The 23,478-nt window shown below is 40.8% G+C and overlaps 1 protein-coding gene across 1 annotated transcript; it reads left to right on the top strand.

The window, feature by feature from the left end:
• Positions 1–5,685: 5,685 nt before the first annotated feature.
• LOC112256180 (zinc finger protein ZIC 4-like) lies at positions 5,686–10,467 on the top strand. The gene is made up of 2 exons (XM_024429232.2): positions 5,686–6,887; positions 9,138–10,467. Exons 1-2 carry the CDS (start codon positions 5,930–5,932, stop codon positions 9,773–9,775), a joined length of 1,596 nt encoding a protein of 531 aa, XP_024285000.1. The 5' UTR covers positions 5,686–5,929; the 3' UTR covers positions 9,776–10,467.
• The last annotated feature ends 13,011 nt before the right edge of the window (positions 10,468–23,478 follow it).

Raw genomic sequence — 23,478 nt, 5'->3', positions numbered from 1 at the left:
ATTTTAGGTTCCCTCATGTTTTGACCAATCTTGTTTTAGGCATGCATTTTGGTGTGAATCTGAAAATGGTAATATGTGGTTTTGACATAGGGCATTATTGGAAAATATTGTATGAAATACACTTTCTCAGCTTCTGGGAAAGGCCTATCTTTTCACCTCTAAATCGGCAGAGCGAAAAACCAAGAGAGAGAGCTTCTCTTAGAGTAGAGTGGACAACACACAATGCCGGCAGGTAGCCTCGTGGTTAGAGCGTTGGGCCAATTACCGAAAGGTAGTGAGATCGAATCCCCGAGCGGACAAGGCAGTTTAACACCCTGTTCCCCGGTAGGCCGTCATTGTAAATAATCATTTGTTAGTTACTGACTTGCCTAGTTAAATGAAGGTTAAAAAATATCCAATGGGACTGTTATAAAGGTGCTTACATGTTCATGCACTCATATTTATAATAACTTACATTAAAGTAAAGTCAGTCTGTTTTTGGATTCAGTCTGTAGTTTGTTGTAGTTAGAGAGGCAAAGTTCTTAGAAACTTGTGGGCAAGTTCGTTATTTATCATCCCATCTGGGACAGATTATAACATGGATAAATAGTGGTCAAATGATATTGACACAAGTACCCCTTCTGCTACTCAGAGGCAGCCAAGGTCATAAAGGTCATGTATGGAGGAGGAATACAGAACAAATCTGCCAGATCTCTCTCTGTATTAGCCATCATGTGGGATGCAGTGATTTGGCTGTTGTCTGCCATTTTCTGGGGCTAATTTTTCAGATCGCTGAGTTTGGAAGAAAACTATCTTGAAGATACAGAGATTACACCTTTCCCTCAAATATATACCTTTGTGTATCAATCGGTCATTGTCTTTCAGGGTTCATGACCTGTCATTCAAGGTTCATAACCTGTCCACTGCTAATTACATGTTCTGCTCAGATGTTAAAGGTCCAATCCAGCCGTTTTTATCTCAATATCAAATCATTTCTGGGTAACAATTAAGTACCATAATGTGATTTTTTTTCAATTAAAATGATCAAAAAGAAGAAGAAATTATAGCTTCTTAGCAAAGAGTAATTACTCAAGCAAGAATTTTGCTACTGACTGTCTGGGAGAGGGTAGGGGGAAACTGAAAACTAGCTGTTATTAGCAGAGAGGTTTGCAACTCTCTTTCTTATTGGTCTATTAATTAATTTACCACCCGGTGCTGTCACCAGGCAGGCCAAAACTCTATTCCACCAAAATAGGTAGAAATTTCAAGCAGTTATTTTTAAACAGCTCTTACACTAAAGGGGCAATTTCACAGTATTATTTCAACCTCATAGTGTGAAAAAATATATAAAACACAGAAAAATCAAGCTTTTGACTGCACTGGGCCTTTTATATAGGAAAGACACATTTCCAGTATGATAGTACATGACAGTGTACACTTTGGTGTTTGTTGTCAGTTCAGTGGGTTGGAACAAGTGACTCTACTTCAAGTTCAAGACTTGCACCATTGAGCCTTTTTATTCACATCAACATGGCTAATTAACTCCTCGCTACAATTTATTGGAACATCTGTCTGCAAATGGTCTCACCCCAAACCTCGTAATTCACCTATTTTTCATAAAGTCATGACAAGAGTGCAGCGCCAGTGAATAGTCTTAGACACACACGGACACACAAACACACAGATACACACGGTTACACACACACACACACACACACACACACACACACACACACACACACACACACACACACACACACACACACACACACACACACACTCACACATACAAACACACGGTTACACACACACACACACACACACACACACACATACACATACACGGATACACATACACGGATACACATGCACAGATACACTATAATTTTATACGGAGAGTCAAAATAGTCTAAATCACAAAAATGATGATCGATGAACTGATATCCCTAATTGTCTTTTCCATTTGTTTATTTTCCAACTTGGTTGGTTTTATGGGTGCATCTATAAAATACATGAAGCTGCCCATGACTCCTGTGCATTTTTTTCTATTACAGTGTAATCAAAGGCCTGAGCAGAGTAGTTTTTCACTTATTTGGGTATGATTCCTGTTGATTATCTTATAGGACTAGGTAATAACAGGTCATGAACAATGTGCACAGCCAGGCAATTTGTAGAGGGCCCTTTGTAACATGGCGATGGGTGCCATTTTAAACAGTATTCGATCATCATGGACACATTGAGAAAGCTAAATAGAGGTAAGTCTAGGTAAAATCCATGCCCGTGGATTAGGTTATTGCCCTGACATTTAACTACTGTCATAATATTGACCTCATAATATATAACTCTATGTGAAAAAACATTTACAGCATTTGTGTTCCTTGGAGCCGAGTGCTTCTTGATTCTGCTGTGGCTATAGGCTACAACTCAGGCCTCATAAGCGACTGTTGATATCAGTTTCTGCTATTCTATGGCTGTGTATTTTGAATGTGAAGTGTGAAATTTGATTGTGATCGTCTTACACGTATCATGTAATGAATGCAATCAATACTATCAGTGACCCTTGTCTAGTGTGTTGGTAGTCGCAATTTAGCTGTAAACTGTAGGCCTAAGTCTTGAGTTAGCAATCAAAACTAACTTTAGTGATATCAACTTTAAATGTAGAGTTATCCTAACTAACACCAAATTGACTTTGACTAATACAATTAAGTAATGTCAAGTTTACAGTTTGTCAGTATAACCTACCATTTGTAATTGACTTCATTTAGGTTTTATTAGCGATAACTAGCCTACATTCTGAAATGACTTCATATTTTCAATGAATCTAACTTGCTATCCAGTTAAGTAGACTATATATATACATTGACTAAACAACACTAACCCTAGCAATCATATAATAGACATTTCAGTAGGGAACATTATGCTCCCATCTGGCTCTTGCTCATGTGTGATCTTTTTCGCCAGTTTCAAAACTGGCAGTGCACTCAGTAATATCAACCAACCAACAGAACACTTTAACTACAATGAGCTTCTCAGTAACAGTTACAGAAATGTTGTACTTGTTACTTTTTACATGTGGTTGTTTATCTACCTTCATTGAATGCACTAACTGAAGTTGCTCTGGGTAAAAGTGTCTGGTAAATGACCAAAATGTCTATGTAAAAATGTATGGTTGCAAAGCATGGTGGGTAATGAGCTCTAATGAGCTCTGCCCCTCCAAAATGTGTTGAAGTCATCTTAACTTGACATTTCAACTGTTATGTTGCTTCAGTTGTTTTGACTTCATGGTTGTGAATTTCTATGTTGAGTAAGTACATAGTTTTTTGCTAACTTAACCTTTTTAAAAAAAAACTTATTAAATCAAGTTAACAAATTTCGCTAATGTAGTTGACTTGGCTAGATAAAATGAATCCTTTTGACTGAATCTCAATAATTGTTTTTACAATGTAGGCCACCACATCAATTTCACTGAAATGTTAGAGGACACAACCTAAAGATGTTGGGTTGTCTCTGGGTATGTTGCATGTAGCTGTTATTGGGACTATAAGGAATTCATGCCATATGCAATGTCACTGGTCAACAAATCAATAAAAGGGGTGGCAGGTAGCCTAGGGGGTTAAGAGCTTTGGGCCAGTAACCGAAAGTTCGTTGGTTCGAATTCCTCATCTGTCAATGCGCCTTTAAGCAGGGCACCTAACCGTAATTTCTCCTGTAAGTCGCTTTGGATAAGAGTTTCTGATAAATGACTCAAATGTAAATAGACAACAGCTCTGAAAGATAGTGGGCCTCAATGAAAGGTGCATGCGGAGACACATGGCAATATGCATAATTGATCACAAAGGTGAGTTTTCACCAACTTTATTGATCTACTTTTTGTTTTACAATTTATTTCGAAGGAGGATATCGCCTAAAACCTTGAAACACCGTTGTGGGCTATTTTATAGGCTATACTATGCTAGTGACTGAAACGTGATGTTTTGAGCATAGCCCAATGTATATGGCCGATGGAAATGCGCCAGGTTAATTAAAGGCCGACCAACCTGAGCAACCATTACAATAATTACAAAGTTTGGCCAATGATGTTTGTCCACATTAAGGCACTTTATGTCAAGTGGGCCTCGCTCGTTTTGTCTGGGCCTAGTGACTTGTGACATCAGAACAATAATGTTGAACCTGGACTGAAAGTTAGAGGACAACACAGTCTTGATAGATAGATAATAGTTGACTAATTAAATCTACATTCGATGTGCACCTCTGCATCCAAATTAATCACAAGTGGCTTAAATTAAAATATAGGCCTTCTATAACCAAACGAAGACGCATTAATTTGGGAACCTTGTTTTTTTGGGGGGGGCCTTTCATCATTTACAACTAAAACCCGCTAAATTACAACTCTAATAATTTGGCAGGAAATGTGTTTGCCAGACAGACGAGTTGTTGCATGGCCCGAATTCCACTTTTCACTGCAGCCCTTGGAGATACAGTTTACTTTTCACAATAGTCATATTTTCGCTGTTCATTGTCTACAAGTGAAATATTCTGCTGGTTGAACACCTACACAAATAATATGTCACAATTTCTCCCCATGATCATAGCCTACATGCATAAAACAGGACAGAGTGGATCCAAATAAAGGCGCTACGGTAGCCTATATGAATGACTGCAGTTACAGTGTGTCAGGATATGAAGAAGGTTGACTTTGCAAAACATGCTCGTTAAATCAGGTGATGTTGCATGACGTGAGAGAAAATCCAATCGGTTTAGAGTTGTCAGCGAAATTAAAAGTAGGCTGGCAAGGATATGGGAAAAAATGAACGGTTTATGCAACACGTTTATGGAAAGCCATTGGAAAATCAACGTATAGACCTGTTCGAATATCAATAAATAAATTATACGTTTTTTATTTACAAATTAGTTAGTAGAAATCCCATATGCAAATTGTCTACTTGTTTTGATTGGGTTATTGCCCTTTTGCCTTGAGGCCAGAACCTTATATTCCACCATTCAGCAAGATCATGCAACGGAGTGCATACAGATTGATGGTTTCATATTTTATAGTCTGGCTATCCGGACATATTATTGACTTGCAACAAAACATTATCTTCTGTCATATCAACTTTTTTTTTTTATCAGCAATTCTGTAACTTGTTTTAAAGTTACTTACTTTTTTTTGTTTCGCAAAATATAGTTGTTTTAAGTACGCCAAATATATTGATATTGTGATTGTTTTAGGTCTTTTTAGGGTATAGGGCTACTCTCCTTTGTTTTCGTTTGCCCCCTGTCAGAAAAAAAACGCAATCTTCACCTAGAATGTCATTTTGGAACCTATTCCTTCAAGTAAAATAAACATTGATATGAAATTAAAAGCGCTGACGTTTGATGCTTTAACATTGCATTTCAATATCTTAATTGTGTAGACTTCCACACAAAAAATGTCCAGTAAATAGACATTTACGAATAGGCGCTTGTATTGTGTCGCTTACAGTCAAAGAGCCCCCAATATTTGGCAGTGTATACCGCGGCACATTTCAAAGCATTTTCTCTGAGATATTTGAAAACGGAGTCGTGCAGTGAACGCCTGCGTGTCCCTTTTAAAACAAACCCAGGGCCTGTCAATCATGCCACATTCCAACCAATCCCAAAGGCCCTTTTTTAAAGGCAGGTTTTCCTGCTGTGCTTTTATATTGCACCATGGCCTGTTTCGAAGCATTTTTACTACCACTGTTATTGCCACAAATCAAGAGGGCAAAGTGAACGGCATGGGACTCACACTAACTTTAACGAACTTGAGTCTGGTTCCTACTACTGGGAAGTTCACGGCCAAACATTTCACATGCAGATGATAAGCAGCAAAGAAAATGGAAACAAGATTTCTGAAAACAAGATTTCTATGTAAATCTTGAGCACAGAATTGGTTGATTTTGCAAACTCACAGACAAACTCACAGCAAAACATGACAAGCCTGTCGAGGTTTAGTGGCTTTCCTCTTTCTTGCGTCAACCCCGGGGAGAGCAATACTGAACCCAGCGTGGTGCTGCCACCTTTGGCAGGGGAGCACATGGGGCACCCCACTGGCAGTTCCTTAAAACTCTGCCCCTCGCACAATTTGCGAGACTACCCTGAGACGAGGTCCAGTGCATATGTTGACCATTCGGTTCCCCATTTTGGAGACTCTGGATACTCCAGCCACCGTTTAGAGCACAGCCCTAGGGGTATTATCATTGGAGCCAATCTTTCTGGAACCGGAATGCCACCCGTCACTGATCAACTGGCATCAAGAAGTAACCAACATGGCGGTATTGGAAGGTACCGTGACCTGCCTAGCTATAGAGATAGCAGAAGCCATGCTTTTTTCACCGCATATCACGAGCAGGCCCATGGTTCTTCCGACGCGACCCGAGATCTCTCCGGTCAAGTGATGTTGGGTCTACCTGGGGACCTCCTCACCCGGACGCACCCTTACGGTCAGAGCATCAACGGCCCCAGGGGAAACAGCCAACAACTCGTTTCTCAGTTCCTGGGTCTCTACAAACCGCTGAACATGGCAATTCATCGTGGAGGTGACGCTTTCCTTAGGTGCTCCAGACAGAACCTGAAGCACGAACTGGTGTGTAAGTGGACTGACAGCCAAGAGGGGTCTGGGAAGCAGTACTGCACCAGAACTTTCGGGACTATGTATGAACTTGTCACCCATGTGACAGTGGAACATGTCGGAGGACCAGAGCACTCTGAATACGTGTGTTACTGGGAGAATTGTCCGAGGGACAGAAAGCCTTTCAAAGCCAAGTACAAGCTGGTGAACCACGTCAGAGTCCACACAGGGGAAAAGCCATTTCCCTGCCCTTTCCACGGTTGTGAAAAAGTTTTTGCAAGATCAGAGAACCTCAAGATTCACAAGAGGACACACACAGGTATGTAACTATTAGTGTAAATAATAGCAATGATAATAATAATAATAACAATAATGGCAATTATTTAGCAGAAAAGTTGGCAGAAAAAATTCTAATCAACGATCAAATTTGCCAAAATCTTGTTAATTTTGGGGGGCTAAATTTACTCTATGAGAAATGGTTGATAATCTAATTTAAACCACATTTTAAATGTTTGATATTTATATTTTACTAAATTATATAATTATATACACAAGTTAGATTGTGTCACAAAACGAAATCTTATCTCGTATGTATAATGACATTTATTTAACAATTTATAGTGCACAAAAATATTAACAAAAACAATTGTTTGAACTTCCGTTTGATTGTTTTGAATTGTAGTCAGTCTGCCATGCCAGATTTTTGATTATTAAAATGTGCATACTCTTTTATTATTAGAATTTGTATTACATTATTGTTATTATTATTATTTTCAATAATCAGATTATTTGTTATTAATATCGTCATATTGTCGTCATTATTTATGATGTTCGTGGTGCTGTTGTTGTCTGTGTTGTTTCTATAATATGGTTATGACTTTATAGCCCGTCGTTATTGTTGTGGTGGTAGTTGTACAGGAGAGAAGCATGAGCAACTGCAAATAGTAGGACAGAAGACCTGTAGTACTACTGCTACAGACAAGTAGTTTTCAGGCCCATTTGTTTGAGTGCTTTGCCCATTCATTCACTAAATAAATAAATAAATAAATAAATAAATGCGGGGACACCGGAGAGTTGTGACGTAGCTTTTACTCTTCGCTCAGTTGCAGCCCCAGTAGGGAGGCCTCCTCTCTGCGCAGGCGCAGGAACAACGCCGGACGTGTAGTAGTAGAACACAGCAGCCAAGTAGGTTATGAGGGATAGTCAACACAATGCCTTTGTAGTCTGATCTCGGCTAAATTTCACAGAGATCAACAGGATTTAAATGTTAAAGTGCGGTGGAAATTTAGCTCGTATATAATTGAACACAGTTTATGTTGTCCTTTATAAAAAATATAAATGAGTCGAATGTTTCCTTAAAGAGAAATGTAGTGTGGACAAACATTTATTAATAATGATATCGTTGGTAGCCAGAGTTATCTAAATCAACACAAAGAGAAAAACCTTCGGTGACAAACATTTTTGGTAAGAACCCTTAAATATTATACATGCCAACGCCACATTATAGAAAACTTTGCATTGATGTTCAAATGTAGGCCTACGTGACAACATGTATATTGGATTGAGTGAACAGTATCGTTTTAACAGAAAATACAGATGCATGTACTGAAATATTAATGTTCGTATGTATTTAAAAAATATATATTTTAGAAATAAATGATGGTTTGTTGGGACTTATTGAGACGACAAAAACACCCTATTTCAACATATTTTGCGATTTAGGCCTAATCCCAATTTCAAGAGTAGGCCTACCCACACTCATTTATCTGTAGAAATATGAACTTTGATCTTCTACCTTGTTTACTGGATACAGGACAGAGTTGTTCAAACATAGTTTTTGCATGTTAATAACAAGGGTCGGACTTGGGGAGATCGACGGTTTGACATATGTCTTGATAGATTATGGGCCTGTTTTACTGCGGCTTTGGGGTAAATCATTGACCATATGAATGGAGTTTCATGGGTATGGCAAACTTCTATGGGAATGATCTGTTCCACATCTGTTCCACTTCTTGCCATGTTGATTATGTTCATGATTATCTTCGTCATATCTTCGATACAATTTTTGACGGAAGTCTCAGTTTAGAGTACTTTTTGGGGGCATGTTCCGCGTAGGCCTATATTAAGCTGCAGTATTCATTAAATGTTCATTATGCTTTGTGCAATTCTACCCTTTATTCAGGGTTTAGGCCTAGAATCAAAGTTATGGTGTAGGGGTTATGTTAACGTTAATATTAAGCCTAAGGTTAGTGTAAAGACAACACAACTGTCTTAAAACGTGATCAAGTTTAATGTAGACATTCACATGAATTTTTATTGCACATTACACAGGAGAAATTAACCCAAAACTCAAATCGACATGACTATCTAATATTTTAAGAACGTTTTGGAATGACCCCACTTGGTCATAAACTCCCAGTTATCATAATTTCGATCGTCACTTGTTTATGTGCAAATGTATAACAATATAAATGTAAGTTTAGATGAGTTCACAAGCCTATCCTAGAGGTTTAGAACAAATCAGGCACCATATCGTAACACGCGGTCATTTCTCTCTTTGCACGTTTAGGTGAAAAACCTTTTAAATGTGAGTTCGAGGGCTGCAATCGGAGGTTTGCTAACAGCAGTGACAGAAAGAAGCATTCTCACGTGCACTCCAGTGATAAACCCTACATGTGCAAGGTCAGAGGGTGTGAGAAGTGTTACACCCACCCAAGTTCCCTCCGGAAGCACATGAAGCTCCACTGCAAGGTCTACAGCGCGAAAAGCAGCGATGGGCGCGATGGGGACGGGGAACACCTTGCAGAGGCCAGGTCACCCGAAGTAACAGATCAATCCGACACCGCCTCGTCCACCACGGTGACACAACCTCAGCCCCCCACTTCCCAAGAGTCCTTATCCCCTGAGCTTCAAAACGAGTCCACTCTGAGGTCACGTTTCCATCACACATTCGACAACAGTTTGGACTACACCTCACATAGGTCGCAGGGCCTCTTGGATCCATTGTTGATCCAGAGGAGCAGTTACAGACCAGAGCCCACCCAATACCCATGCAGCCAGGCGGGCCACAGTTTCGCCCAGAGCTCCAGGACATTCCCCACTGCCTCACCCTTTCAGAAAAGTATTGTCAATGGGTGGTATACGTGCCACAGTGGCGTGGACGCTTTCTCACCAAAGCAGTGTAACAACGACATATCATCTATTTGACTCAGTTATGTCGCCTGAGTGACGTTGACCTACACAATTTGGGTTTATTTCTGTAATGACATCTGTTATTCTTGGATTATATAGGCCTATTATAGCGTGTGTGTTTTTTTCCGATGTTGTAAATGTGCCACGTCGAAGTTATTATGTGTCGTAGTTTTGAAAACTTGCTCAACTATATATACAGCGTTGCAAAATGCGTGATGGTAAGCTTTATTTGTTCTGTGACGCACAAACTATATAGCCCTATGTGTGGTGGGCCTTGAGTTATGTCAGTTGTAAGAAACGGGCCTATTGTAACACACGTGTAGGCTCCAGTGAACACTCCTCCCCCTTCTGTTGGAGTATTAGAATAGAACATCATGAATACAAATGTTGTCTACAGTATATCTGCCTATTATTTGAATGATCGTCATCATAGATGCTTGCTATAGGACAAGGGAACGAAATGGATTCAACGGGGATGTCTATGCGTCGATATATATAGGTCTATATGCATATCTGAATGTAGCAAACGTGATATAAAAGGAACTATACTTGTATTGTTGCTTGGAAGGCTATACCAGTATATATAAAGGACTGGGTCTTCGTGGAATGTTACTGTATTGTATTGTGGGAAAGCATAGAAACGTGCATTACTTATGTCGTGTTTAATGTAAGGCAGAACTTGGAAATAAAATATGATTGAAAACCTATTATTTCTCGTCAAGTTTAATTAAAGAGGCCAAATAACAAGATAACCATTTATGACATCCTATGATTTGTATCATAATTGAACATATCATTATAGTCATTATAACACTCATTTGTTAAATATCATGATTTAACATCAGATGAAAGGAAGGTGCGTTAGGCCTATAAAGCTTTTCAGCTGATTTGCTCTGTTCCAAGAAGAGTGGAGTGTAGAATATAGTGTATGAAGCATGATCCGCCTCTCCGCCTTCACCCTATCTCCTCAGCTTATACTAACATTCGTTCTTCGTATATTGATATTTTATGAATTTTTGTGTAAAATTGTTTTTTTTTCGGCATCAGTTGAGAACACAATCGACGGTATTCTCGATAAGAATTTACATGTTTAATTACAATTCTACTGTACATGCTGTAACATGAATTATGCATTCACGATTTAATTTAAGTATATTCTCTTTGATCATGCTCTGTGATTAAGCCCAATGTATTGTCAAAGAAAATGTGCTATAGTACCACAGTGACTCCTCACAGACTCAACGCGCTTTGTTTATTTCAGTGTTACTATATCCGTGCATTGGTTCAGATGACTTGAAATGTACTTAGCACTTCATACATATGTTTCTTGGAATTGAATGATGATTTCATGCAATACATTGAATTCTGTATAAGCCTGCACTGAACTCTGAACATCTCGGTTAACCTAAAATAGCCGACCGCGAGGGGCCGAGGTGTTATACATGGGCCCATATACTCTCAATTTCATTTGTAAAATGCTATCAGGAGTGCACACTTAATAAGACATGAATCAAGATTCACACCAAATCCTTGCGATCTTGACAGTTGACGGGTTTCATTTGATATGGAGCAGTTTGCCGAAATCAAGCGGAAATCGAGGTCAATAGGCTACATCATTGAATGTTTTAGCAAATTTCGGTTTCTGTGCTATTTAGGGCAAACAAACAGTGGTATTGATGACAAGTTGGGTGCTGTCTTGGCCCATGGTGACGCACAGTGATGGCGCACGGGAAAGCCATTATTGATCGCAGTGTAGGCAGTTGATATCCTAGAAATCATAGCGGCACCTGGTCTACATTAAGGCGTGCGTATTTGCCACAGTCATAGCTGTGCGATTGTCTGGCCCATTTCTCAATTCCATTTATCACAATATAGTTTTTCTCAAATGTGGGTCACACTCTCCACCTCGGTGCATGCAAGAGCACACTATCCAAAGGTAGGCCTCGGTGAAGGTTGCTTGCTTGGTGATGAACTATATTTTACTAATACTTACATTTCCTAACTGACCTATCATGCTGTCAGGTTGAGTCTGACAAATATCCTCCTTACATTTTATTATTTAATGCTATTGCCTATCTGTGTCAAACTGTGAAATGTTTGATTATTTGACCAGTTCGCTGATGTTTTGAAATGTAGTGATTTGTACAGCAAAATGAATGGCCCTGCTCGAAAGCCCTGTTTACTTACAGGACCTTTGGAACTAAAGTGAAATTTCATAAAAAGTGCACTGCAGGAGAATAGCACAGGGATAGTACATCATTATAACATTACCTTCTACTATTTGCAATTGACTTATAAAACAACGTTTATTGTGCTATATGTTTCTGCCCATGGTTTTCATCACTGTAAGCAGTTGATATCCAAGTGTAAGCGGACTGCACAGGCCTAAACCGTTGTTTCATTGTGGGTGTTTGCTATGCATTTTTGTCTGAATTCCAGTTTTGGAGATAGCCATTCAGATGTTTGATCCGACTCATATCACAGTGTACTTGCGTCAGTGTTGAATCCTTTTGTGAACAATGATTTCTTTGATATTATAGAGCAAGCGAGCCCTAGATATCCCTAATTCTAGTACAGATATTAAAATAAAACAGATTATAGTACAGATATTACAGCAACACAGACAGATCCTAGTACAGATATTACAGTAACAGAGATATTACTGTAAAACAGACAGCTCCTACTACATGTTTTCCAGTAACATAAACAGATCCTAGCACAGATATTACAGTAACACAGACAGCTCCTACTACATGTTTTACAGTAACATAAACAGATCCTAGCACAGATATTACAGTAACCAGACATATATATTACAGTAACACATACAGATCTGAGTACAACTATTACATTATCTGTATTACAGTAATACAGATAGATCCTATTCCATATATTACAGTAACAGACGTATCCTACTGATATGACAGTAAAGCAGACATATCCTGGTACAGATATTACAGTAACAGACATCATAGGACAGATATTACAGTAACACTGACAGATCCTAGCACAGATATTACAGTAACACAGACAGATCATAGCACAGATATTACAGTAACACAGAGAGATCCTAGTACAGATATAACAGTGACAAATATATTACAGAAACAGACAGATCCTAGTACAGCGGCCTACTGCCATCTATTCCATACATCATGCCTGTCTGTCTTTTTATTGAACTAGGCAAGTCAGTTAAGAACAAATTCTTATTTACAATGATGGCCTACTGGGGAACAGTGGGTTAACTGCCTCATTCAAGGGCAGAACAACAGATTTTTTTATTGTCAGCTCGGGGATTCGATCCAGCAACCTTTTAATTAATTACTTTCCCAATGCTCTAACCACTAGGCTACCTGCCACCCTCTCTGCTATGTCTGAACTCAGTGCCTCTAATGATTCATAGTCTAGTACTGTTAAAACCGCAGATTTCATCCCTGGGCAGTTATTACTATAATATAACTCATTCATAGTTTACACATCCAATTCCCACGGTCAAAGATGGAGCCTCAGGCACAAATCATTAAAGTCTAGTTAAAAGGGAGAGATGCTGGAAAAGCAGTGGCCACAGAATTCAGCACAGCTAACTAGGCGCATATTTGTGACAGGCTGAAAATGATGGCTGCAATAAGTGTCCATGTTCACTTGTCTGACTGGAGAAAGGGGGTCAGTGTACAGTAGCCATGTTACCCGACGAAAGTCACTCCACACTGATGACCTCATTGGTGCTTTAACATGATCATATCATACCCTGTGAAAAAAGGTGCTATCAAGAACCTAAAAGGGTTCTTCGGCTGTCCACATAGGATAACCCTTTGAAGAACCTTTTTCGGTTCCATTTAGATCCTACATGGAACCCGAAAGGGTTCTACCTGGAACCAAAAAGGGTTTTCCTATGAAGATGGCCAAAGAACCCTTTGGAACCCTTGTTTCTAAGAAAGTATGGATGTGTTTTACTGCAGTAAAATAAACGTGTGTAGACAGTTTATGGTTAGGGAGACCATTTTGGTGTACCACACTATGAGTCTGCCATTCCATACTTTTACTTCACAACTCTTTCTAGGAATCCACTCTGTGGTATTAAGGGGACAGCAGTGATTTAGTTTAGTCGGCAACATAGATATGTCGGAGTGTGGTAAGTCGGGACAGTGTCTGACAGGGCCTTATACGATTTTGGAAAAATAGAACAAGGCTAAAATAGTGTTTTTCAAACCATTTTGTGTTCCCCGTACATGCTATACTCTACCTCTGATGTGCAAAGCTGGGCTACAATGTACTTGTGTCATTCTGAAAGTTTGATAGGTCAGAAGGGTTGTCATTATTGTCACAACAAATATCTTTACAGATTTATTCTAAAGTAATGTTCTGCTGATGAAAGAGGACCAATGTCGTGGAACATGTTTTTTTCCCAAGTTAAACTGAAACAAGTTCATTGTTGATTTTCTTTCTCCCAGAATGTTTTTGAAATGATGATGTCATGGCCTACAGAAATGTCATGGTTACAGCTCAGAATGACTGACTGACTGTCTGCTTTGTGTTCTTGTTCTTAGTTATATGCAGGATCCTGAGTGGCACAGCGGGTCTAAGGCACTGCATCTCAGTACAAGCGGTGTCACTACAGACCCTGGATTGATTCCAGGCTGTATCACAACCGGCCATGATTGGGAGTCCCATAAGGGGGCGCACATTTGGCCCAGTGTCGTCCGGGGTAGGCCGTCATTGTAAATAATACTTTTTTTCTTAACTGACTTGCCTAGTTAAATAAAAGGTAACCAAAAAAATATTGAGGCCCATCACCTGCAGCCTCTTGATATCAATAGACACGGCTGCACAAGCTGTGTGTCCTATCATGTATTTGAGTTCTCCACCTCCTAAACTGTTTTTTCCCTGCCTGCTTTGACTGCAGCACCCATCGCCAACAACAGCAGCTCAGCACACATAGTCAATTTCCTCACGAGGTAGCACTTTTCTGGATGCTGCAAAAGGTGATAAGCATGTTAGGGCTTTCATGTAAACTGAAGTGTGTCGTATTAGTGTATGTCGTACACAATATTCATGAGGATGCCTCTTTAGAGAAGGCAGGATGTTTTGATGGTGTATTTTGCAAATCCCACTGAGTTAGACCACGGTTGGGTGTTTGCCCTCTATGTCGGCCCAGGGAAATAAATAACGAGCGGGTCAGAGACCCAAGCCATCTGTCTGAGAAGTCATCCGCCAGTCACACCACAAGGATTCCCTTATTAATTTGCTTTTTGAGAGAGTAGACATTTGATTGCGGATCCTATAATTTGCAAGAACTTGTTGATGTTTAGTGTTGCCCTCTTTCAGAAACCTCTCATAAAAGAACTGTAATATTAAATAAGAGATGATAAAATTGTCTGAACCTCAAATTGGAGAGGAGTAGAAGGCATTTCAACCAATGTGAGATGAGGTGCAATCAAAAAACAAGATGAGGATTAGAAAGAAGGGAGAGACACACCTATTCCTTCCAGAACCTCATCACCTATTCCTTCCAGAACCTCATAAGATCGTTAGGTCTAGTTCCCTTAATTTAGATGAACTTTATCAACAGCTAGTGTGTGTGCTTGCTTCATGAGTCATCAGCCACCGTGCAAAGACGTCAGATCAACGTCCAGTTTGATTAATGTTTGATTGAGTTGTCAACGTGAATTTAATTTGATGTCAACCAAACCTTGAAACCATATTGTTTAAAGGCCCAGTGCAGTAAAAAACGTGATTTCCTGTGTAAATAAGTAAGATGGCGCCGGAGAAGATGGCAGACGTTTTACGTGCCCCCAGCCAATTGTGTATTTTATGTTAGTTTATTTGTTGTTTGTAACTTATTTTTTAACTTATTTTGTACATAATGTTACCGTCTCTTATGACCGAAAATAACTTCTAGACATCAGGACTGCGATTACTCACCACAGACTAGCAGAATTCTATTTTTCCTTTCATGACTCTGCCGAGCCCGACGCGAAGGATACACTGCTTCCTCGAGAACAGGCCCCGATCCCCGTGATCTGCGTGAAGAGGAGGTGGAAAAAGAGGGGCCGAAGGTTGGGCTGCCTTCTGAGAATTTGTAGGCGATCGAATAAACCCCCACTTCCCTCCATTCTGCTAGCAAAGGTGCAATCTTTGGACAGTAAAGTCGATGAGTTACGCAGGAAATGAAACTACCAACGGGACATTAAAAACTGTAGCATCTTATGCTTCACGGAGTCATGGCTGAACGACGACAACATCAACATACGATAGAACAGCGGCATCTGGTAAGACAAGGGGCAGCGGTCTATGTATTTTTGTAAACAACAGCTGGTGCAAGATATCCAAGGAAGTCTCGAGCTATTGCTTGCCTGAGGTAGAGTATCTCATGATAAGCTGTAGACCACACTACCTACCGAGAGAATTTTCATCTGTATTCTTTGTATCTGTTTACATACCACCACAGTCAGAGGCTGGCACTAAGACAGCATTGAATGAGCTGTATTCCGCCATAAGCAAACAAGAAAACACTCACCCAGAGGCGGCACTCCTAGTAGCTGGGGACTTTATTGCAGGGAAACTTAAATCCGTTTGACCAAATTTCTATCAGCATATTAAATGTGCAACCAGAGGAAAAATAACTCTGGACCACCTTTACTCCACACACAAAGACGCATACAATCAGAAGGTCAGCATCCCAGAGTCGCCAGTGATTTGCTCTCTCATCATTTGGTAATTAAGGAAATTTCCACGACACACCTCTTCACTATTTACGTTGAGACGGGTGTTTTGCGGGTACTATTTAATGAAGCTGCTAGTTGAGGACTTGTGAAATGTCTGTTTCTCAAACTAAACACTGTAATGTACTTGTCCTCGTGCTCATTTATTCACCGGGGCCTCCCACTCCTCATTATATTCTGGTTAGGGCCAGTTTGCGCTGTTCTGTGAAGGGAGTAGTACACAGCGTTGTACCAGATCTTCAGTTTCTTGGCAATTTCTCTCATGGAATAGCCTTCATTTCTCAGAACAAGAATAGACTGACGAGTTTCAGAAGAAAGTTCTTTGTTTCTGGCCATTTTGTGCCTGTAATCGAACCCACAAATGCTGATGCTCCAGATACTCAACTAGTCTAAAGAAGGCCAGTTTTACTGCTTCTTTATCAGCACAACAGTTTTCAGCTGTGTTAACATAATTGCAAAAGGGTTTTCTAATGAATTAATTAGCCTTTTAAAATGATAAACCTGGATTAGCTAACACAATGTGCCATTGGAACACAGGAATAATGGTTGCTGATAATGGGCCTCTGTATGCCTATGTAGATATTACATAAAAAATCTGCAGTTTCCAGCTACAATAGTCATTTACAACATTAACAATGTCTACACTGTATTTCTGATCAATTTGATGTTATTTTAAATGGACAGAAAATGTGCTTTTCTTTCAAAAACAAGGTCATTTCTAAGTGACCCCAAACTTTTGAACAGTAGTGTATATTTAAACACTATGAGGTTGGCCTAATTCTGTGAAATTGTGAAAATGAACGGTGTATGTAATTGAACGGTGTATGTAATTGAACGGTGTATGTAATTGAACGGTGTATGTCGATGACTTTGTTCAATCAATTGAATCAAACAGCAACATTGATGCAACATAATAACATTGATATGATGAAATAACAATAAAACAATATTACTGGGCATTAGTCATGAATAAACACACTATTTTAGTATGTATTCATGTTATTGAGATTGTCTGATTGAAGAGACATCCCGCCAGGCATTTTTTTAAATAAACTCAATATTTTTTCTGCATTACTTCAACATACGTATCAACATGATGGAAGTTGCAGAAAGTCATCAACAATTTACAATTTATCCAAGATTTCAATCTTTTTGAGTTCAATTTACTTTTGTTGCCCATGCAATCAAATATCACAAAAAATTAAATGTTTGTCTAAGGACTTTGTCTGATTGGATACTGTCAATATTAGTTCTCAGATTAGGGTCTGTCTGAGACGTGTTGCAGGTTAGTGAGGTTATTTCATATTTCCTTCCTCCATAAAAATGATCCTATCCAAACCTCAGCTATTATCCTTGTGAAGGTTATCTGACATCCATTATGTCATGACTATGTCATGACTTCTGCTCTCAGAAAACATTTTGGGGAAAACAGTCATTCCATTGTGCATATAACTGCCCTAGAAAATGTCTCTGTTTGCATGGGGAAATCTATTTCTCCATTTGATGTGTTATGCAAGCGCAGTGATGATGTGTACATAGGAAGGCCAGAGCTGAACACCCTGAAATTAGATGTCTTTTCCCTAATATCAACAATTCATCTGTGCAGAAAGCTCTCACAGATCCAGCTCTATATTCTTTTCCCTGACAAAGCAATGGCAATATTCCATAACCACTCAGCCCTACCACACCCCTGCCCCTGCCACTCCCCCTGTTAATCACTGGTACTGCATGACAGGACCCTATCTTCCCAGTCTGCCGTTCAGTGTCCTCCATCTTTATTTTGCTTCTCTGCCTAGCAACAAGAATCAGCCGCCCTTTTTTCGGCTGCTAATGTAACGTTCAAATTCCTGTGAATATGTCGGTTTCACCTTGGAATCCGTTGAATCACCGTCACACTCAGCCTATCCGCTGTGCCGATCTCTGTTTTCATATACAGGGCCAGATTCCCACCAGTGTGCCAGAGGGTGGGCCGAATCGTCACACCGGATCTTTGGCCGAGATGTGTCATCGCCAACCGCCATTTAAGACATTTTATGTAACCTGCATGGGACGTGTGGCCCCCACACGTGCACACTCCCCTCCCCACTGCTATGGTATAGAAACCATGCTAGGCCGACTAGTGTGGCACTGCGTCAGCATGGCGAGGGGGCGGTGATAAGGCCGACCAAGTGTGATTTTAATTGGATCCATCTTCTCCAGGTCAAGCCGGTAGTGTTGTTGCTCCCTAACTCGGTTTCTTTTCATCCATCCCTGCCCTCCCCCTCCTTTTTTGCCGTCTCCTCTCCTTTCTCTCTCATCTGTCTCTCTCCCTCTGCTCTTGGCTACCCTCCATGACTTCTTCACACTGGCCCCCTAATCTCTTCATACTCGCCAGTGTGGTCCTGTGGTGTGGTAGCTATAGTGTCCTCCACTATATTCCCCCACCATATATGAAGCTTCACTTATCTATGCCCCCATTTGAGGTTCTCTCTGGTCCTTACCTCTCGCCACGGGAAACTGCAGCCCTTTACATGATAAACTGGATGCAGCTGCGCCTCCGTCTTCTTTATTTCAATGTTGTGTTCATCTCTCTCCAAATGGAGCACGTGGGGCTCAGAGGGGCTTGGCACAGACGCAACTCTGATGCTAACAGTGTGTGATGAGAGTGATGGTGAAGACGAACCCAACATGGATTCTAAAAGGTCAGGTGGTGCAGTAGGCAATCAGAGGGATGAAACACGGGTGTCAGAGGAAGATGTTACTCGTGGAGAGTACCATTGAGTTGTGGGACATGTTTTCAAAGAACATTCACAAGGTAATCTGTTTCATGTCCTCTATGTTCCGTTGACAACTTGACAATTAACAAGCGTTCAAACGAACCACACCAGCAGTGGCAGGACTCTTATGTAAGACAATGCAATGATGACAACAGAGTGTGTAAAAGCGTAATATTTCTCGCAGCGAAATGCAGAATCAGAAATCCCCATGAGCGCTGATCTTCTGATGTGGCCAGACTGATCCCTTGGATTTCTCTCTCATCTTCATCTGCAGTGCAGTTTTCTGGTGCCAGCCCCCCTGTGTAGCTCAGCCGGTACCAGGCTTATTAAAACAGCCCTCTATTCACACTTCGCAATTGGGGCTCCACTGTCAACTAAAGCCCAAGCCCCCAACATACAGCGCTCACAGATTTTTTGTAGAAGACTTTTACCCAAAAAAGGCTATCGTTGGGAAAAAAATGGGAGAGATGGATCTGGGAGAAAATAAAGACCACGCCCATCTCGGTATCTGATGCGTTTTTGTCTTTTGATGCATTTCAATGAACCCCTGTGGATGGTTCTAAAAAAAGCTTTTTTTTTTTCTTTCATTCATTATCCATGCCTTACATAAGAGATATTTCGGACAGTTTTTTGATAAGCCAGTCTCTGGGCAGCAATGAAGGCTTTAAAGGTCTCTTTCGAGCCAATCAGCTCAGGAGTTTGCCCATACGGCTGACAATGGTTTTCTCATGACAGGATGCATGTGTGTTCCGAAGGGAAGCATACTGAATCCTTTGTGTATCTTTCAAAATCCACATCTCTAAGGTTTTCTTTAGTGCTGTTTGAAGATGGGGCAACATCTAGCAAGCCCAAGACCCACGAGGAGAAATGCCATCCTTTCAGGGGGATGACCACAGCTTTCGCCTCCTTGCCTATGATCTCTCATCCAGATCCTTGTCATCAGAGATCAACTAGGACGCTTGCCTTAATGTCCTCCACTTCTTGGCAAGGGCAACTGGCAGCTTTCATGTATGTGAAGAGGCAGATGAATATGCTTAAAACAGCACATTGGAGCAGAAATCTTTGCCTATTTCCGTGTATATGCGCTTCATCGTGGCTGGTTATTATCTATGAGAACTTAGATGTTATTTTTTAATGTCATTGCTTAATGATTTACATTACACTGAATGCATGTTGAGCACTTGTGAAAGAATGTTAAAGAGGCTTTGATCAAAACGCCCAAAGAGAAGAATCCCTTAGATTTGACAAACACAGCACCAGGAGACCTTAAGCGGCTGTTGTCTTTGCTGTCTCTTAACACCATCACATTTCATTAGTAACAATTTGTGGCTGCTGTGCGATATAGCGTTTGAATACTTTGTGTATGAATCCTCAAATCTCCATCTTTTGAGGATGAGCTTAAATAAGGGATGACATTGATCTTGGTCCAGGGTATTTCAAAGCCGTTTGTAATCGCGGGTGTTTAATTTTATCTGTAGCAGGATGCGTCGCGAGGGGGCTGTGTAATCAAACCTGTGAACTCGACATCTGAAGGAAGGATGGCGTTTCTGATCACATCCCCATTGAAGTACATCCATTTGCTGAGCACATCTCTGTTGATGCTCTCGAGCTAACAATCCTTGGCACCTGGCAGCTAAATGAATATGTACTTGACATGACACTGTATGCCGGTTTTCTGCGTCATATGTACACATGCAAAGGAACTGAGGGGCCACTGTTCAGGAGGCAGTAAGTACGCATGGGCGCGGCGACCTCGCTGTTAACCCCTCCTCGTTACAAGAGCACCAGGGATACAGTGATAGATGGAGGGTGGGGAATAGGGCATGAAGGGGCAACCAGAACCAAGGAATTCCCGTTGGGCCATTTCAATTACAGTTAGAGCAAGCTTCTGGAACTGTGATGATATGTTGGTTTCAGGCTGTTGCATTAATGGAGAGGACGAATGGGATTTGGTCTGGTGTTGACCCTACAGTGTAGGCCTGAGACGGAGAGGTTCAAAGGGGAAGCCAAGGATGCACAGTTGAGATGTTTTAGAACAACCTCAGAGGCCCTTTGGTTGTTTTATCTGTCCACTCCTCACCAAAAATAATACGCTAAATCATGATGCGCGCATACAGCAAATGGCTCAGGGCCGGAACTAGCATGTCGTCTCGTGCCATTCTGGCACTTCTGAAGTTTGGGAAATAGCCTTAGGATATCTGTAGCCACAGGGCAGGGAGTATGAGGGGGCATGGGAGAGGGTAAGCAGTAAAAAGTCTTCCTTTGAGGAAGCCAGGTAGCTAGTGGATTTAGAAGAGAGAGAGGGAAAGGAGTGGACTGTCCCTTCATCTTTTGGGCGATCAATAAGGTAGTGTAACCTTTTATCGGACATGTGCTATGATATGGTAATGAGATCTCAAGTGTCTGCTGGTTCTCTCTAGCACATTCCAGTTCTAAAAACCGAGTCATTTTCCCATGAGGTGACACGGCACACGAGTCCTTATGGGTAACGTGTCCCTATTTCTGGGTCGATCACAATTCCATGCAGTCAGGCAGTATGATACAGATCTCTCCTCCTTATTCTACTTTCCATGAACATGAACAACTTTTAAAGCTGCAAAGTTTTCCCATATCCTTCATTCCAATGACTTAGAAAATCATAATATATGCCTTGGTCTTTTTCAATCTTGACTCCTAGGGAATACCGTGTTTTAGATGATATTGATTGGGTGGAGGATCAAAAATCCATTCCCCCGTGGAAGAACAGAGTGTATTTCATAGAGCTCCTCTAGCCCGTTATTAGAGGGGGATATAGCTGTGGTAATTAGCACTCATCCCCAGCTCCACACCCATATCTGTGACATTACCATCAACCTGTATTACTGACGTTGTGAATGACAGATGTTATTCTCCCTGTTATGTAAGTGACAGAATTACGCAATTGGCCTGCGTAACTGGGAGGGGTTTCAAAATATTCATTTGTCACCCCAAAAAAGATAACTTATTTACGGTGACGAAATACAAAATCCCCATTGGTTTGACAGATAGAGTATCAAGTCAATGCCGCATCCCATTGTGGTTAGCTAACAAGTCACACGAAGGGAGGTTTAGTGGTTGGTAATCTTGACGATAACCTTGAGGTTGGGGTTGTTTGGTATATATTGTATTTTCGTGAAAAAGATACATAACGGAAGTTGTGAGAGATCCAAATCTAATGTAAATGTAAATTGTGACGTGTTCATTAGAAATAAATCAGTGGCACAATGAATAATGCAAATGAGGAAGACAAAAATATAATTGTTTCTATAGAAACCTCCTACCGCAGAACAGACAGAACAGAATCTATCCTACCATTGTCCTCCATAGCCGTGGGAAGTAGTGGTGCTGAAGGTGCTGCAGCACCCCCTGAAAAATCTGAATTTAAAAAATATATAAATAATAAAACCTTTAAAAATCACTAAAGTAGTGCACTGGGCCTTTACTAGCCCTGTATTAGCAGACCAATATGACCTTCTGTAGCTCAGCTCCCCAACCATCAGCTTCCTATTTCGCAACAAAGCATCCTTCACTCATGTTGCCAAACATACCCTCGTAAAACTGACCATCCTACCGATCCTCGACTTCGGCTATGTCATTTACAAAATAGCCTCCAACTCAACAAATTGGATGCAAATTGGATGCAGTCTATCACACTGCCATCCGTTTTGTCACCAAAGCACCATATACTACCCACCACTGCGACCTGTACGCTCTCGTTGGCTGGCCCTCGCTTCATACTCATTGCCAAACCCACTGGCTCCAGGTCATCTACAAGTCTTTGCTAGGTAAAGCCCCGCCTTATCTCAGCTCACTGGTCACCATAGCAGCACCCACCCGTAGCACACGCTCCAGCAGGTATATCTCACTGGTCACCCCCAAAGCCAATTTCTCCTTTGGCCACCTTTCCTTCCAGTTCTCTGCTGCCAATGACTGGAACGAACTGCAAAAATCACTGAAGCTGGAGACTCATATCTCCCTCACTAGCTTTAAGCACCAGCTGTCAGAGCAGCTCACAGATCACTGCACCTGTACTTAGCCCATCTGTAAATAGCCCATCCAACTACCTCATCCCCATACTGTATTTATTTATCTTGCTCCTTTGCACCCCCGTATCTCTACTTGCACATCCATCTTCTGCACATCTATCACTCCAGTGTTTAATTGGTATATTGTAATTACTTCGCCACCATGGCATATTTATTGCCTTACCTCCCTTATCTTA

Source organism: Oncorhynchus tshawytscha, linkage group LG08, assembly GCF_018296145.1.
Source record: "Oncorhynchus tshawytscha isolate Ot180627B linkage group LG08, Otsh_v2.0, whole genome shotgun sequence".
Taxonomy (NCBI): Eukaryota; Metazoa; Chordata; class Actinopteri; order Salmoniformes; family Salmonidae; genus Oncorhynchus; species Oncorhynchus tshawytscha.
Note: the sequence above shows the minus strand (reverse complement) of the source record. Positions and strands in the feature narration are given on the sequence as shown.